Source organism: Squalius cephalus, assembly GCF_949319135.1.
Source record: "Squalius cephalus genome assembly, chromosome: 8".
Taxonomy (NCBI): Eukaryota; Metazoa; Chordata; class Actinopteri; order Cypriniformes; family Leuciscidae; genus Squalius; species Squalius cephalus.
The window spans coordinates 15,633,944-15,653,290 of record NC_137129.1 but is presented as its reverse complement, the minus strand read 5'-3'; the positions used below and the strand labels follow the sequence as shown (position 1 = coordinate 15,653,290).

At 39.9% G+C, this 19,347-nt stretch overlaps 2 protein-coding genes across 4 annotated transcripts; one reads left to right on the top strand and one right to left on the bottom strand.

Moving 5' to 3' along the window:
- Positions 1–1,269: 1,269 nt before the first annotated feature.
- Positions 1,270–3,061, bottom strand: polr2k (RNA polymerase II, I and III subunit K). The gene is made up of 4 exons (XM_079878842.1): positions 2,981–3,061; positions 2,590–2,653; positions 2,364–2,456; positions 1,270–2,026 (listed from the first exon to the last, which is right to left on the bottom strand). The coding sequence occupies exons 2-4, from the start codon at positions 2,648–2,650 to the stop codon at positions 2,004–2,006; spliced, it is 177 nt and encodes a 58-aa protein (XP_079734968.1). The 5' UTR covers positions 2,651–2,653; positions 2,981–3,061; the 3' UTR covers positions 1,270–2,003.
- Positions 3,062–3,154: 93 nt separating this feature from the next.
- Positions 3,155–18,435, top strand: parp10 (poly(ADP-ribose) polymerase family member 10). Of its 3 annotated transcripts, none has more exons than XM_079878841.1 (12): positions 3,155–3,254; positions 3,454–3,554; positions 9,619–9,791; positions 9,913–10,155; positions 10,797–11,027; positions 11,113–12,113; positions 13,043–13,255; positions 13,343–13,472; positions 13,625–14,572; positions 14,773–14,906; positions 16,383–16,557; positions 17,451–18,435. In XM_079878841.1, coding segments are annotated over exons 2-12 (3,549 nt in total). In that variant the 5' UTR covers positions 3,155–3,254; positions 3,454–3,552; the 3' UTR covers positions 17,750–18,435. The 3 variants fall into 3 exon arrangements, with proteins under 3 accessions (XP_079734967.1, XP_079734966.1, XP_079734965.1); XM_079878840.1 differs by having other exon boundaries at positions 3,160–3,254; positions 3,487–3,554; XM_079878839.1 differs by having other exon boundaries at positions 3,179–3,254; positions 3,500–3,554.
- Positions 18,436–19,347: the final 912 nt, after the last annotated feature.

The window sequence follows — 19,347 nt, the reverse complement described above, 5'->3', positions numbered from 1 at the left end:
ATAACTTACTCCCTTAGACTTCAAGGAATAGTTCACCCCCAAATTTTTTTTTTTTCATTACTTACTGGCGCTCAAGTTGTTCCGAACCTGTATGCGTTTCTTTCTTCTGTTGAACACAAAAAGAAGATATTTTAAAGAATGTTGTAATCAGACAGTTGACAGCAGCCATTGACTTGCATAGTAGGAAAAAAAAAAATACTATGCAAGTCAATGGTTACCATCAACTGTCTGATTACAACATTCTTTAAAATATCTTCTTTTTGTGTTCAACAGAAGAAAGAAACTCATACAGGTTCGGAACAACTTGAGCACCAGTAGATAATGACAAACATTTTTGGGTGAACTATCACTTGCATTTGAATACTTTTGATGTAAGATAGAAACCAATTTCACAACCTATCACATAGGAGAGAGCAGAGATGTGAGTACAATCACATACATATCTATAAACAGAGGTGTAAAGTCCAGGGGTCAGAAAGTAAAAGTCCTGCCATATGTTTATTCCACCCATGAACTTAGTTCTTACTTCTATCTCCTGGCTGAAAAACTGCGCTAATTAGCAAATCCAGGTGATTGGAACAAAATACCGAGGAGGAATTTTACTTTCTGAACCTGGACTTTACACCTCTGTCTACAAGCATGGTGTGTTATCGTTTCCTCTTCTGTGCTTGACTTAAAAATGTAAGTGTTTGTTTTATTCATTCATATTTTTATCTTATTGAATTCCTTGACTGTTCCTTGTATTTACACCCCTGTAGACACTTTTAACTTTATCTTTGTGCGGACCTGCTAGAACATGTCGTTTTCAAATACAAGACAGTTATTTTGTTCAGCCATTAAAATTGATCACAATAATTTTTAAATTTGCCAAACACAGAAAACAAAAAATGGTATAGAAACAATTTTCACTCAAAAACTGCTAGTAAGAAGTTACAAAGAAACAGCAAGTAACACATTGAATTAAACACGAAATTCTGAAGTAGAAAGACTGAAATAGTATTTTTTTGTAAAACACTCCAATAATCAGTTTTTTTGGGTGTGTGAAATGGACAGATTTTGTGAGATTAACCTACCTACCTATTGTACAATGTCTATTATTTGTATTGTTGTTGTGGTTTGATTTATTGCTACAGTGTGTTTACATTGGATAGATAGATGAGTTTTGTGATATTGTAGTGAATGTTAGTTGCTAGTAAAACTTACTGTAGTAAATGTTTCCCAGACACATCAAGAACATGTAAATAAAAAATCTTGGATTTCAAAACATTTAACTGTCCAAATGCTAGCAATTTTAATCAGCTGAATTCATTTGTACAGGTGGTTAATTGTTTTTGCGTCCACTGAAGCACAAGATACTCTTTTCCGAAATCACGCTGGATCATCACGTTTCACTAAAATGAAATTCTACTAAAATGAATACTATAATGACACCAAATACTATTACATTCTTTAATTCATATTTACTTTACAATCCAATAAAGGTGCAATCACATTTATCGTTCTTGGCAAATCCAATCATTTCAGTAAGATTCCACGTGATCAGGAATTTCACAAAAGGGCAAAAGATTTCCCCACAGAGATTTCGCTTCCGGATCAAATTGGTCGCACAAATTTGCCATGTTAACTTACACAAAACTACTTGATTTGAAAGTGACTTCTGTGTGAGCTGTGCTTCATATAGTTTCTATACTATTGGCAACTTTTTTACTATAGGCTCAGGATATTTCACGAATGTAACCACACCTTAATATTTCTATTTGTAATGAAAAAACCCATTTTAAATCTTACAAGAACAACTCACTCCACATGATTCAATCAGTGGTTTCACCCCAAAATATCAATTTCTAACTCAAAAATGTAAATACAAACACTTGAAGAATTTTTTTGTAAACAGTTTTTACTCAATTTTGATTACTGCGTATTCAAATTGTATACATGTATTTACATAATCAAAGATGTAAAAAAAAAGCTAATCATAATAGAAAAAAACAGCAGGATGCATCTCATCGGGCATCGAATACGACCACTGGAAACAGGAGTCAAGGGTAAATATAAAGAACATCGGGCATAAACCAAGACCACAAAAAACGAAATATAATATATTGACTTAATAATGGCATGCATATCAGATTCACAGAACCATGCCAAGAGCTCAATTTTTAAATGATCAGCCTCTATATTATTAAAAAACATTTCAGAATTCTCTCGTTTTTTTTTCTTAATGGGAAAATAAATATTTAACCACATATGATGTATGGAACAACTATGACAATTATGGTTTGGAACAACATGAGGGTAAGTGAGTGACATTTTTGGGTGAACAATTATTTCAACCACTAAGCATTATTTAGTTTAAAGGATACATCTTTTGGTCCTTTTCTTGTACATGATTCTGTAACCACATTCTCTGCATCTGATGGGGTCTCTAGCTTTGATCTCATTTTCTGTGTGACACTCTGAAACACAAGAGCAAAAATACACAACTGCTCAGACATATTGTATGATGGGAATTGTGTTTGCATAGTTATGAAAGACATGATTATATATATAAAAATGACTAATACACAACACATGACAGAGTGTTATTACCTCCACAAATATAGATCATTGGCTGCTGTTTGGGAGGCTGAATATCCTTCGGAGGATCCATTGCCTGAAACACAGATACACAACTTACTTATTACATATTTTATGTGCTATCAAATATAATTATATGAATTTATTAGGTATAAATTATTATTTATTAGTTTACTATATTATGTATATATAAATTATATGACCTATAGTTTACCAAAAACCATGTAAGAAATGTATTCTATTCAGTGCTGATGGACTGTCTAATCTCTAATGTGTGTATGTACACGTGCTGCTATCACACACAAAGCTAGATGTATTATTCTTCATATGAATATTAAGTTATCAGTGTTCATTTCATTTATCAGAATCTACAACTATTTAAAGTACACATTAAAAGCATTACCTTTCACGCGTGAGGTCTCAGTTTTCTACAAAACGCTGTTGTCGTTCACGCATGCGCATTAGTTACAGAACGACATCAAAGTAACAAACGCTGCTATTGGTTGAAGCGGATGATTGACACAAAATTGAACGCCCGAGCTGGGCTCGTTATTCAGTAGTGGGAGGAGCTTATAATTATACGCAGTTACTGGTCTATCAGGGAACTTTTATTTTATACCCGATGTCACGGCGAAAAACTCGCGGCGACGTCATTAAACGTCCATTAATCGGCAACCGTATGTATTTTGTGTAGATATTGATGAAGTATTTTTAACTTGATTATATTTTTTATTATTATTATTTGAAAATTTGGCTGTTAAGAATATGTCTATTGCACTGTCATTAAATGTACAATTACGATAAACATTTATTTACAAATAGACATTTATTTTTATTATTCTTATTATATATTTTTTTTGTATTTGTATCTCTAAGGTTTTTATCTCAAAGTGTCACTTGTTGTGTCAGTGTTGTCTCAAAGCAGGAAGTAACGCTAGTGAGTCGCGGCAGTTGGCCTGTGAATGTGCAGTTTTCATGTGAGTCTGCTCAATTTAACTGTCAATATATTATTCTTGTGTTGTTATTATGTTACGTATTGTCAAACATTTTCGTGCACACTTTATATTCATATTGTATTATACTCTTGAGTTACCGTATGCCATGATCCATCGTAAGCCTTTCAGTTTCTCTTTCTCGGCATTGGACTTAACGTTACACTACATACGATTTCCATTATCCAATTTCCACAACATCCAATTACCAGCTATTTATAATAATCTAATACTACCTAGTGATATCTATCTATCTATCTATCTATCTATCTATCTATCTATCTATCTATCTATCTATCTATCTATCGTAAACACACTGTAGCAATAAATAAAACCACAAAACAATACAAATAATAGACATTACACAATAAGTAGGTAGGTACATTTCACAAAATCTGCCAATTTCACTTAAAAAATAAAGAAATAAAACCATATAAGGTTTTGCTGGTAACTGTGGCAGGAATGTCAGTTCTGTTTCATTCCTACTGACCGCCAGAGGCAGTGCAAAGCACTAGTGGATAATCGCTGCGCCAGCTAGATAGATCGAGAAGAATATAACAACAAAGTCACGTCATGACGCAGACCGAGACGCGAGGATATAACCCAAGAGCGACTCGGTGCCCAGCCTCTTTCGCTTTCTCGCTTTTGATAGGTCGTTTGTTTTCACGCTGTCCCGTGCAGCTTACCTGAGTTGCGAGGATTCGCCCTCCCAAGCTGTGACAGCGCGTTCTACACTATCATCAGGACGGATATCTTGGATTATTTTTCTTAATTAGGTGAGTGCATACGATTATTTGTGGTTGCGTCGGCGAAACTCTGTGCTTCACGGTACTATCCGGTGGCTGGTTTCGACCGCGCTTAGGTTGCGTTCACCGCAAACCTAACATTATATGTGTTTGATATAAATATATATTTATATTATCATCGCATAAATTACTCGCCGTAGTGCTAGTCATTGAATGCCTCGCGGTTCTATCCGAAGGCAGATTTGACTTTTACGTTTCTTGTGAGAGCGTTTCATGTTATAGAATTTTCGGTTCTATCCGAAGATTTTTTCGAACTGCTCAGTGGGTGCTATTACAGTTTTAAGTGCCTACGGTGCTAACCGAGGACGTGTTATTGACGGAGTCATGGATCATAGCTCTCTCATCTCCGTTTCAAGTTGCAAATTGTGTCCGAATACGCTTCTTCCCGACGACGGACACGATCGATGCCCATCATGTTTAGGCGCTCAACATCTGAAGGAGGCCCTGACTGATCCGTGTTTGCATTGTAGTATGCTACCGATGTCAGAGAGACAGCTTCGCCTTGCTGAGTTAGACATTAACTCGCCTGTTACCCTCGCACAACAGCCGCGACGCGCTCAAAAGCGTCGCGCATCAGCAGCTGCTGGCGCTCCGCCTAGCAAGAAGAAATCTGTACCACACAAAGACAGTTCAGAACACTTGTTATCGAAGACTGTAGCTTCTCTCTCTTCAGAAATGATTGAGATGAAACGTCTTCTTCAGTCTCTACAACCCCCAGTGTCGGCCCCACATACTGAAAACACACCAGTGGATGAGAGTGATTTCCAACCCCCACATGATATAGATTTTGACGCTCTCTCCATGAGCGCGTCTAATTCTCATTTTCTCGATGAAGAATCGGTGGAACCTGCCATACAACCCACCCTCCCAAACGATGTTTTTTCTAACCTATATGCTACAGGTGGTTCAAGCGGTGGGTCTGTACATTCATCAGGTGCAGGCCCATCTGCTCCAGACGATGTGTTATCGGTTCTGCAGATGGCGGTGGCTCGTTTGGGTCTTGACAAATCACCTGTCCAACCCATTCAAACCAATGTGTTCTTCAGACAAGCTGCTGATAGTAATGTGTTCGCAATGCCACCGTGTAAGGATTTTGTGACAGAATTCTCCAGTGCACTTACCAGTCCCAATGTGCCTAGGAGGAGGTCAAAGACAGCCCGCACTCTTGCAGCAATGGCTGAGGCTGACTCCATTGGGGTAGGACGGGCGCCTGAAATTGAACAGCCGGTTGCAGCTTTGGTGGTATCACCAGATGAGGCTCTAAGAGGCAATGTACGCTGCCCGAGTGCGCAATGTGGACGTACTGACACTTTCTTGAAGAAAGCATATGAGTCGGTAGCCTATATAACTCGAGCTGAGAATACTATCTGCCAGCTGCTTCTTGCCTGCAATAACACATTAGAGTCAGCGAGCGTTGACGCTTCTGCATCTCAGTTCTTACAGACTGCTCTGTTGACTATGGGTCATGTGACTCGGGAACTTGGGACACTTTCAGCGACCCTTCTAACAGCTCGGCGTCAGGTATGGCTTGCTCAGGCAAGGTTACCTGAAGATTGTAAGAAGACACTGAGAGAACTGCCAATTGTACCAGGACATCTTTTTGGCCCCAATGTTTCTGAGGTATTGGAAAAGAGAATGAAGTTGTCAGAAGCCACACGACAACTGACTCAGGTTCCACGAACACCACCTTTTAGAATGCCTCTGACTCCGGCTCACCCACGCTATCCGAGCTCGGAGCATCGAGTGCGACAGCAGAACGTTTCTCAGCTTCAGGCTCCACAGCGGCAGAGAGGGGCTGAGGAGGCCCAGGGACGCCGCCCTTTTTACCGTCACCAGCAGGGGAGACCACGTCAGCGCCCCCCCACAGGTCCTAAAGGCAGAGGCCAAAAACCCTGAAGTTATGGGGCCGGCGGTCGGTCGTTTCACTGTGCAGCATCTACATTACTGGGAAAATTCAGTGTCCGACCCCTGGGTTCTGGCGACTTTGAGCAGGGGATACACTCTGCAATTCCGACGCCGGCCTCCCAAGTTTTCAGGAATCTTTCCGACAGTTGTCAAAGACGTAACCAGTTCAATGGCCCTTTCCTTAGAAATTCATTCACTGTTACTGAAAGGAGCCATAGAAAAAGTTCTTCCCATCAATCAGAGGGACGGGTTTTACTCCACGTACTTCCTTGTTCCAAAGAAAGATGGCAGTTTTCGTCCAGTTCTGGACCTGAGGCGCCTAAACGTGTTCTTAAAGTCTCTTCCTTTCCGAATGTTACGCACAGTCGACGTTCTTCGATCTGTGACGAAAGGAGACTGGTTCGTGAGTGTGGACTTGAAGGACGCTTACTTCCATGTTCCCGTTGCTCCCCACCACAGGAAGTTTCTAAGATTCAGCTTTCAGAATCAAGCCTATCAGTTCAGAGTTCTACCATTCGGTCTATCTCTGGCTCCTCGTGTTTTCACAAGATGCATGAGTGCGGCCCTGACTCCACTTTGGTCCAAGGGCATGAGGATTCTGCCCTACTTAGACGATTGGCTGCTCTGTGCCCCAACAAGACGACATGCGTTACACAACACCAGGATTGTGTTGGAGCATATCCAGAAGTTGGGCCTTACTGTAAACGACACAAAGAGTCATCTGGTCCCAGAACAGACCATAACCTTCATAGGAATAACACTCAATTCAATCACAATGTCTGCCACATTGTCTCACGCACGAACAGACAATATTTGTCAGCTACTGACTCGTTTCGGTCAGGGGACAAAACTTCCTTATGGGGTCCTTCTGCAACTAATGGGGATGTTAGCTGCCGCAACATCCGTGATCCCCTTGGGATTGCTTCACCTCAGGCCTCTTCAGAGGTGGAGCAACAGCTTAGGGCTAGATTCAGCGAGACATCGCCATTGCATGATTGTCGTTTCGCCTGCCTGTGTCCGTGCATTGAAACCCTGGAAAAAGGTAACATTTCTGAAAGCCGGTGTGCCTCTAGGGGTGGTGTCCTCCCGTCGGGAAGTGATCACGACCGATGCTTCACTAACAGGATGGGGGGCAACGTGGAACCAGAGGGGAATTGGTGGTCACTGGTCACCCAGGGAGGCCTTAGAACACATCAACGTCCTGGAGTTGAAGGCAGTGTACTTAGCTCTACAACACTTCTTACCAAACCTGATGGGTCGTCATGTGCTTGTCCGGTCCGACAACACGTCGACGGTCTTTCATTTGAATCATCAGGGCGGCACCAGGTCTCTTGCATCTTTACTGCTAACTCGCAAGATCCTCACATGGTCTCAGGGCCGGCTGGCCTCAATAAGGGCAGTTCATCTCCCGGGATTGGACAATCAAGTGGCGGATGCTCTGTCCAGGGATCTGCTGCTCCCGGGGGAATGGAGACTTCACCCGGATGTAGTACAGATGATTTGGCAACGGTTTGGCAAGGCAGAGGTCGACCTGTTTGCATCGGAAATGACCACTCATTGCCGCTGGTGGTTCGCGAGAGCCGAAACGTCCAGCCCATTGGGACAGGATGCATTAGCCCACGAGTGGCCGAGTTGCCTGTTGTATGCGTTCCCTCCATTTCCACTTCTGTGGGAAACATTACATCGTGTATTCCTATACAAGCACAGGGTGCTTTTAGTGGCACCTCGATGGCCATCCAGGCCATGGTTTCCTCTCCTTCTGAGTCTGTTACAAGGCGAACCATGGCAGCTTCCCACCAGACGGGACCTTCTTTCTCAGATGCACGGCCGTGTTTGGCACCCAGATCCAACTCGTCTTCAGCTCTGGGTTTGGCCCTTGGGTCCAGATCACAGTTAATGGATTGTGAACCGGCAGTAGTGAACACTATCGGCAACGCTAGGGCTCCTTCGACACGACAGCTTTATGCTGCTCGTTGGAGGATATTTTCTTCTTGGTGCGGAGATCAAGGAATTGACCCAGTTCACTGTACTGTGCCGACAGTTTTGAGTTTCTTGCAGCATCTATTTGATGACAACAGGGCGGCCTCCACTTTAAAAGTTTATGTTGCTGCCATATCTGCTTATCATGACCCGGTTGCTGGTGCTTCCCTTGGGTCTCATAACCTTGTTTGTAGTTTTCTGAAGGGAGCGAGGCGTTTAAAGCCGTTCGTTCTACTCCTTTTCCTGTGTGGGACTTACCGCTTGTTCTGGAGTCCCTTTGTACACCACCATTTGAGCCATTAGATGTTGCAGATATTAAGTGGTTGTCCTTAAAAGTGTCTTTTTTGTTGGCCGTTGCTTCCACTAGACGTGTTGGTGAACTTCATGCCTTGTCAGTGAGTGAGTTGTGTTTACGCTGGTTACCAGAGGATTCTGGGGTCATTCTTCGGCCTAATCCAGCCTTTCTCCCTAAGGTTTTGTTACCACAATTTGTGAATCAGTCTATTCATCTGGCTGCTTTTCAGCCGCCTTTCAATCACTCAGATACAGATGGGGGGAGGTCTCATCTTCTGTGTCCTGTACGAGCTTTAAAGTGCTATGTTAAGTCTACCGCTTCTTTCAGACAGACAGATCAGTTATTTGTTTGTTATGGTGAGGTACGCAAGGGTGCATCTTTGTCCAAACAGAGACTATCACGCTGGATTGTCGAGACGATAAAGTTGGCGTATAATAGATCTCATCAACCCTTACCAGTGGGTGTTACTTGTCACTCCACTAGGGCCGTGTCTTCGTCTTGGGCCACTTTACGGGGAGTTTCCTTGGCGGATGTCTGCGAAGCTGCTACCTGGTCTTCTCCATGTACCTTTGCGCGGTTCTACAAGGTTAACGTGGCTGCTTCCCATGATGTGAGCTCTGCAGTCCTTCTGGAGCAATCCTGATATTGGCAGGTGGGTGGCATTCCTCATGACTGTGTTGATATGCGTCATCCACTAGTGCTTTGCACTGCCTCTGGCGGTCAGTAGGAATGAAACAGAACGCTAGTTACGTATGTAACTGTGGTTCTGTGAATTCCGGATGACCGCCAGAGTCCCTCGTCACTCGGAATGCGCGAGAAAGCATTCTGAGGCTGGGCACCGAGTCGCTCTTGGGTTATATCCTCGCGTCTCGGTCTGCGTCATGACGTGACTTTGTTGTTATATTCTTCTCGATCTATCTAGCTGGCGCAGCGATTATCCACTAGTGCTTTGCACTGCCTCTGGCGGTCATCCGGAATTCACAGAACCACAGTTACATACGTAACTAGCGTTATCCTCAACCTGCTCAACTACATACTTCCTGTGTGTTTACTGTTTTGTTAGGATGGCTGATAGCCTGGAGGAGCGGAGTTTGGATGTTCTTGATATTCCTGATGATTGGGACGATGACCTTCTCACTCTCTACTTTGAGAACAAGCGACGCTCTGGGGGAGGGAACGTGGCCTTTTTGGAGAGACGTGGAAACCAAGCGTTGGTAGTTTTTGAAGATGCTGAGAGTAAGACATCATCACCATACTGTTCTAGATATTGAGTTCCCTCTGTATGGATTCTATAAAATTACAGTATTATAGGCATATATAAGTGAAACATATAAATAACTTCTTTCTCTTACACCAGCTGCTGTGAGTGTTCTCTCCAGGTCCCATGTCCTCTTCAATACCACACTGACACTGCGAAGGAAGCCACCAAAAGACCCTGGGAAACTGTTGCTTAGAGGGCTCAATCCACACACTTCCCTGGACCATGTGGAACTTTTTATGGAAAACATTACTAGAATGGCCTTTGAAACAGACTTCACCTTGTATCCATCTCTAAACAAGGACCTGGTTCTAGTACACCTAAAAAGACCTTTGCCTAAAGGTTTGTTGCTGTTCAGCTTTACATTGTACAGTATATAGGCACACTTTAGCCACACTTAAAATGTGTCTTTATGGTAGATAATAAAATATTAAACCAATTAGAAAGAAATATAAAAAGGAAAAAAGAAATACAGCACAAGCTACATTTCAAGCAAAACATTTATTTTCTTTGGTTTTAAAAGATAAAGTATCAATCTAATTGTCTCAAATTAAATTTAAAAATAAGGATGCATTGAATTAATCAAAAGTGACAGGAAAGACATTGGCAGTACTTTATTTTACGGTCCTGTTTTGCATGTACATACTATGTGCTTATTGTAGTAATAACACTAACTGAATAATAATAACTAGTTACTAACCCTGTACCTACCCCTAATCCTAACCTTAACCCATGTAGTAACCTTACATTACTCAGTACTTGCGTGGGTAAATACACTGTAAGCACATTGAAAGTGCATGTACTGTAAAATAAAAGTGCAACCAAAACATTTGAAGCAAATCAGCATATTTGAATGATTTCTCAAGGATCATGTGACACATCTAGAACCATTTCAAATAAATTCACAAATGAATGTATAATAATAATTACGTATAATAATAATCTGTCTTAAATATTTTGTCACTGTGTACGTGATTCCATAGATTTTCAGATGCTTAGTGACGAAGTTTCCAAGAAGAGTCTAAATGGAGCAAAGGTCACTCTGGAGCAGGTAGAATCTACAGACTCGGTTTTGGTGGCCAATCTGTCTCCTGCCCACACAGAGGACATACTGGAGCTCTACTTTGGGAGTAGTCGTGGTGGAGGGGCGGATGTTCTCGGAGTTAGCATGCTGTCTAACGGATGTGCTAAAGTTTCTTTCAAGGATGTGAAATGTAAGCCAAGATGTTTTTCTTTAATCACTTTCTTGAAGTATCTATTTTACAGTTCTGAATCTCAATTGAGCTTTGTCTTTTACAGCTGTGGACTGCATTCTCCAAAAATCCCATAATTTGGAAGGTACCGATTTAGTAGTCAAGCCGTACTTTGACTTCCTGCATGCTGTGGTGGATCAGTCATCTGTGAGCGCTCAAGACGGACAGGGAACATTAACGGACGGGGTAAACCAAATTGACACGGTCTCATCCCAAAGTCCTACTGTTTCTGACCCAGTGGCGAGCACCACCTCAGCACCCGGCGCTGCTCTAACGGACAACACCACAAGTATAGCGAATACAACTACTGCGTCTGCTACTGAGCCATCTATCCAGAAGGAATGTGTTAGCTTTATATCTGTGCCGGATGCCACTAAACATCAGCTGCTCAGTTTGAGTAATTTGCCTGAGAACCTCACAAAGGCTCACCCGAAATTTGATGTCAGTCTAGCAAAAGATGGCGTCCAAATCAAAGGCCCTGACCAAATTGAGGTTGAAAGACTTAAGAACAAAGTTCTGGAATTCTTGACTGGTGTTGCACAGGAGCACCTGACATATGACAAACTCAAAGCTGAGTTTCTTGAGAGGGAGGATGTTAAAAAGAGGTTAAATTTGTCTTTAAAAGATATACCATCAACCTTCAGTGTGTCAGACTGTATGGTCACTATAACGTCTTCATCCCGTAGCGCAGCCAAACAGGCCGAAGACCTGATAAAGTCCCAGATAGCAGAGTTTACTGTGCCGATGGCCAAAGAATACGAGAGTGTGGTCTTCTCAGAGGAGTGGTCGGACTTTCTGGTGGCTCTGGACTTCTGCTGTGTCAAAGTATCTGACACTGGTGGAATGATTACTGTGGTCACCCTGACAGGGATGGAAAAAGACAAAAAAGACAAGATCGTTGAGTTTCTCAGCACACCACACCAGAAGGAGACAGTCCTGTCTATGGAACCAGGAATGCTCAAATTTATGCAACTCCATCATCGAGATCTACTGGCAGACATGGGAGAGGTCATCTTATTCCCACTGGAGACTGGAGATGGATTAAGTGTTAGTTACCAAGTTTGCATTCGTTTGACTTATTTAATTGACATTTGCAGTACTTGTGGTGGGTTTGGGGTCAGTAAAATTAATTTCTTTCTTTTAAATTAATACTTTTATTTAGCAAGGGTGCATTAAATTGATCAAAAATGACTGAAAAGACATTTATAGTGTTTCAATAGATTGCTATGTCAAATAAATGTTGTTCTTTTGAACTTTCTATTCAACAAAGAATGAATTGAGCAGCAAATAAGGATATTAGAATGATTTCAGAAGGATCATGTGACACTGAAGACTGGAGTAAAGATGCTGAAAATTCAGCTGTTCCATCACAGGAATAAATTACATTTTAAAATATATTCAGTACAATTCTTTTTTATACTGTAATAATATTTAACATTATTGCTGTTTTACTTAAATCAAATAAATGCCGCCTTGGTGAGCATAAGAGACTTCTTTCAAAAACATTAAAACATCTTACTGATCCCAAACTTTTGAGCTATGTTGTAGAATTTATTTAAGATGTTTACAGAATAATTTTATTTCTAAAATTTAGGTAAATACAAAATAATCTTTAATACATAAGATAAATAACATTTATTTTGAAATGTTAATAAATAAATGTAAATAAATTAAGAAACAAAAGAAATAAATAAAATAGTAAAGTTAAATTATGCAATATATAATTAAAGTATAGTAATTATATATATATATATATATATATATATATATATATATATATATTACATTTTGTTCAACTCGTATTTAATATAATTGTTTTACTCATAATTCCTTCCTATGTGTATTCATTTCTATTATGGTGTATTATAATTTTTACATATACAATCAATCCCACTATGAGTTGTGCTATCATTGTCTTCAAATGTCTTCTATAATGCTTACAGATGCATCTTGTAATCTCTTTATTTCACTGGCAGATTCAGGGAGATTCGACTGTGTGTCAATCAGCGGCGGAATTATTAAGTGCCATTATTGGCTCAATCTTTAAAAAGAACATTGTGGTCAAGCAGCCTGGCATTTCCCGCTTCCTTCTGGAGGATGAGGAGGGTGTCAGCATACTGGCAGAGATGACAGCCAAATTCGAAGTCTACATAGACATGTCGAAAGTGCACTGGGAGCCTCTAGACAATGTAATGTATCCAGCTTCATTCTTTATCTGTATGTATCTCAAATACTCAATAATACTTTATAGTCGATTGTGGTTGTGTTTTCCACAGGACATATTGGAGCTGGCATGGAAAATGACAAACTCTCAAAACTTCCAGAGAAGTTCTTGTGCAAATTTCATTCAGGAATCCAATGTTGGAGTACCGAATGGGCGCAACTCTACCGATGCACGTACTTCAGGTCATTATGGATCATTGTCCTGATTAATTCTTTACCAGTGTTTGAATTAGGAGGGGACTGAGATCCTCTTGTTTCAGTTCTTTTCTTTATAAAATAAAATACAATGGTAATCTATTGAACCCAATGGTTACTGAAGGTTTTCTGTCTTTCAGCTCGTATTGAAGAAGCTAAGAAGATGTTGGCAGTTATTGGCAGCGATTTAAACCCTCAAACTTCAAGTTTATCATCCATGGACATAGAATCTCAAGATCTGTATTCAGACCAGAGCCAAGATACCTCAGCAGTGGCAGAAGATGAGCCCGACTCACCCCGTTCACTGCAGACCCTTGACCTCCAGAGCTCCTCTACAGCCATGGACGCCTGCAGTCTAGACGAAGACGCAAGCCTCTTATTGGCGATTCAGCTATCAATGGAGAACAACCAGAGAACGGAAACAGAGGACATCCAGGCGGCTATAGAACTTTCCAAGAGAGACTCCATGCCAACCGAGGAGAACATGCAGCTGGAGAGAGCATTTGAAATGTCATTGCAAGACGCCATCAAGTCATCCAATACAGCCGAGATCTTCGTATATGCTAACTACAACCATGATCTTGTAAGGGTGGACATTGCATTGGGCAAGAAGGTTGGAATGAGACAGTGTGAGGAGAAGATCGAGAACAAAAACTTGAGGAAACTCTCCTCCCATCAGAAGAAATGCATAGAGCTCATTAAGAGGAAGCATGCCGTAGAAATCAGCATCCAGGGCACCACCGCCATCCTCTCTGGCTTTAAAGATTACGTCTCTGAGGCTGTGATTGACCTAAAGAATGTCCTGAGACGGACAGAGAACATGATGAACGATGCTGAAATCGTAAATGCTGTACAGTGGGTGTGGTACGAGCAGGGGTCATCTAAGGCGATACCGTACCCACCAGATGCCACTGTGTTCATTGAAAATGCTTGGAGAATAAAGCAGAAGAAGATTGATATTTTGTTCAACAATCAGCCTTACAGCATTGACTTTGAGAAGATGGAAGAGCATAGTTTGGCATCCGGGAAATCTGTGCCTATTAAACGGAAAATGCTAAGCACAGAGGACTTGTACACGGCTGCTACAGGTACAAATTGTTTAAACACTATGAAATCCCCAAAAAGGAGAAGTGTGAAGTTCAATGGTTTATCCGCCATTTTTGCTGTTGATGCCTCATTTTCATTTAGTGTGAAAAAAATGTGAAAACTAAAAATTGAACACCTAAATGAATGTTAAATTGGCATCCCTAATAGAAATGATATTATTTAGTTAATGTTTATTTTTTAGATGAGGATTACAGCCTGCTGTCCAACATGCCTGAAGTGTCTACCGTGGATGTAGATTCTGATGAATTTCAAGAGGTGGTCAAAGAATTCTATGACACCCTTCAGGACAACCACAACAAAATCAAAATCATTAAGGTACGATTCAACATAGACGTACACAGAGGTTGAATTGTAAAAAAATTCAAGGGGGGTGGTGTGGTGGATGGGGATTAACCTTGATTACTACAGGTTAAGGCTAATGATTACAATGATTGTGTAATTTTTAAAACATTTTACTTAGGATTAAAGAGTAGAATAAAAATCTACATAGGCATTATTAATGAAATAATTTATATGACTGTAGTATTGTGTGACTGTTTATAGTCTAATCATTATCAACAGATTTATTTAAACAAAAAATAATTCGCCACAGGATAGTTCACCCAAAAATGACATTTTTTTCATTACTTGCTCACCCTCAAGTTGTTCCAACCCTTTATGAGTTTCTTTCTTCTGTTGAACACAAAAGAAGATATTTTGAAGAATGTTGGTAATCAGACAGTGTACAGTAGCCATTGACTTCCATAGTAGGAAACAAAATACTATGTAAGTCAATGGCTACCGTCAACTGTCTGATTACCAACATTCTTCAAAATATCTTCTTTTGTGTTCAGCAGAAGAAAGAAACTCATACAGGGTTGGAACAACTTGAGGGTGAGTAATTGATGACAGAATTTTCATTTTTGTGTGAACTATCCCTTTAAGCCTCCTAATTTTCTAGGCTCCAAAGTTTTAACAGTGGATGGTAAAGACAAAAAGAATAGGGTGATAATTTCTGAATGAAACTCATCCTCTCACTGGTGTAGTTACATAGCTCATAGCTTGTTTAGAAAATACATACACAATAGACACACATACATTAAGCTAACTTATGCATATGTTTATTATCACCTCGGTGATTGCATTCACTTTCAATAATTAAATGTAACTTTGACAACGACCCTTACTAAATCAACACACTAGCTTTGTTAATTATTCTTTCTAATGTTATGTCAGGGGAATGTCACACCTTCTGTTCTCTTCTTTTTAAGTTCATCAAAAGATGCACTTGAACCGTTCTCTTGGCCTTTTTGAACAGCTCAAATATGACGAAAGCTCGCTTGAGAGTGCGCAGCTCGTATATTGAGTTCTGATTGGTTAGTCGCTGTTATTTATAGTTTGTTAATTATCATATGTAGAGAATTTTAATATTTAATTTGCATGATAAGGTTACATTATACACAACACTCTTAATGTAATGGGGATGATAGGGGGGATGGTGCTTTTACAGAGGGGATGTTTTTTGTAATTTTTTTCAACAAGGGGGATGCCATCTCCCTTCAAATCGAGCCCTGGTCTCACGCCTTGATATCTGTCAGTGCATGTGCAGTTTAGAGGGGTTTTTTTTCTATGAGCAAGACATCAAGACAAGACAAATCTTTCTTTTAGTTTTCTAGGTGAAAACCTGTGAATTCTCTTCAGAATCAAAATGTTTGCACATTGAATTATCAGTTAGGAATGATTATCTGCCTTGGAAATCTTCTTGGATGTCATTGTCCACTGTTGACTGTGTTTTCTCACACTGACTTTCAGGTTGAGAAGCTCATGAATAAACTTCTGAATGACCAGTACAGGTTGAAAAAGGCCAGCATTGAACGGAGCTCCTCAGAGCAACAAGTGGAACGCATCCTCTACCACGGCACCAGTGAAACCAGTGTGAAGGAGATTTGCATTCATGGATTCAACAGGAGCTTCTGTGGGAAAAATGGTATTATGCTGTTAAGTCTGCTAGAGTTTGCTGAGCCAAGCATTACTGTTAGCATTTGCTCATACATTGGGATTTAACCAGGAACATTCTAATCATCCAAATGCATAGAAGGTTGTTACATTCATAAAAATAAAGATTCTAAAAGTGTTTTTTTTTGTTTTTTTTGTAGCGATTCCATTGAAGAACCATTTGGTTCCCCAAAGAACCTTTAAGTGAACAGTTCTTAAAATAACCATTTTTACTAAGTGTGAAGAACTTTTTTTGTGTGTGATTCTTTATTTATTAAACATTTTATGTGTATAACTATATACAACAAAGCCCAAGATCCGCCCACAATCATAAGACTAAATAAAAAAATAAATATATAATATGACAAGAAATTAAAATAAAACTGTGAGCAAAACAATATATAGAAGGATCTCAAAGTCTCAAAATCTCAGGATTTCAAACTTTGTGATAAAACCTCAATAAGGTCAACCCAAAATTTGTGTAGAACATTAAGAAAATAAATTGCACTATAAATAACTTTTTGTGGAATGGAAAGATGTACAAATTGATGCCCTTTATCAAAAGCACATGCCCTCTGTTTTCTATAGGGAACTTTAACCTTTTTGTTTCAGCTTTTTATTTCATACCAAGGCATTGTTTCTCATTTTCATTTAGTTGAAGTTGAAGTACTAAAATAAGTCAATCTAAATAAACTAAAAACTGAAAACTTAATAAAAACATATAGACATTAAAAAAACACAACAAAATGATTGAAATTTTAAAATTGAAATTAAAACAAAAAAATCTAACAACAAAATCAATTCAAAACATGACCTGTAATCATACTAAAATATCACTGATATAAATTTAAAAATAACAAATGAATTTTCTCTTTTCCCTCACAGCGACTGTGTATGGTCAGGGTGTCTACTTTGCGGTAAACGCTGTGCTCTCTGTGTCAGACACCTACTCCCCACCCAATGCAGATGGGCACAAGTTTATTTTTGTGGCCAAAGTGCTCACCGGAGACTTCACCGTGGGCAAACATGAGATGAAAACAGCTCCGCTCAAGGAGAATTCTGGCGTACCGGTCAGATACCACAGCGTGACAGATCAGATCGACTCCCCGACTTTATTTGTCATCTTCAATGACACACAAGCTTATCCACAATACCTGATCACATGCAAGAAGATCTACGGTTAATTACATAGTTTCAAATGCTTATGTTGGCATGCATTCATAATATCACTGGCAATCATGTCTAATCATTAAACTGGGGTTCTGCTCTTACTTTACTGTTGATGATGGACTGTTGTACTTTAAGATTTGGTCTGAACAACAGTTGGGTGTTGTCACTCACTCTGTTTTCTTTAATTCTGTGAACATTTTTAATTCTTATATATTGAAAGTGACAGAACATTTTTATATTTTGCTGTTTTGCTGGATTTAAACAAACGTATTAAATCATATGAGATATGTTTTTCTTTAAGCCTGCCAGATTTACATCACTCGCATTGTTTTTTGAATGTCAAAAATAAAGTAAATAAATGCTGGAACAAATATCTGTTTATCTATCTTATCTATCTATCCATCCATCCATCCATCCGTTTGTCTATCCATCCATCCATCCGTCTGTCTGTCTATCCATTTATCTATCTACCGGTATTCGTCTATCTATCCATCCTATTTTGAACGAATGAGTTGAATGAAGGATTCAACTCACTCATTTAAGTAGTGACTTGCTGCCACCTCCTTTGTTTTTCATGTAAAACATTCTTTTGTCTCATTAACACAACTTTTATTTAGACAAATACAATTTATTTACTTTGACATATAGATTTATTTGATCACATGAAGTGTGCAGTCTTTGACTCTGAATAAGACAGTGTAAAAAAAAAAAGATATATACACAAACAATTATTGCCAAAAACAACAGCAGACAAGAAACATGAAAAGACGAACATGGAGGTGATGGATTTGATGGATCCACATCTGAGAGAATATAATGATCTGTGAACTCCACTGTTATGATGAACTGCATTGAATGATTCACTTTCTGCTGCTGTTCTAGCTAAACAATTATTCAAATTAGTTCAAATTGATTCACTTCATATTATACTTGTTTTAACTGTCAGGAAGAGTCATGGATCTTTCAACTTTTAGTTTGCACTCTTAAGTTTGCAATTAAAGTGGAAGAGGGACGAAGATCTGCATTAGGAGGAGTTGTAGTTGCGGTTGTGCTTGTTGATCCACAAGTGCTTCAGTTTCGGATCGTTCATGTATCGTTCAAGCAGCAACTCTTTCTCTTCGCTCCCTCTCCTTGATTATTTTCTTCTCCTTCCTTTTCTTGTCCTTCTCCTCCACCCAGGTGAACAGAACAAATGGCATTTTTCTTTTGCTCTTTTTCTGGACGTTCACATTGTGCTGGGTCTCATTCTTGGGACCGTCAGTAGAGGATTCACAGACGAGCTTCATCGTGAGCTCATCGATCTGAGAGGCATCATCCGAATGGACTTGTATGGCCGTGGAGTCTCCCATTTCACTGGGTTCACCTTCCTCTTCTTTAAATTCCTGGACCTCCTCCACTTCGTCCACCCACGCTTCCTCCTGCACATCGAAAACATCTTTCTCGGTTTCATTTCAGCCTCCGGCGTTTGGGGGTGTTTAGACTTGAGTACTGGCCCGGATGGTCCTCCCTGTGTACTCCACATACTCGCTCTCCTCATCCTCTATGACCACCAGGCTGAGTTGTGAAGGTGGTTCAAATAGGGAAGAAGTGAACGGCTGAGGCTTCTGGCTGG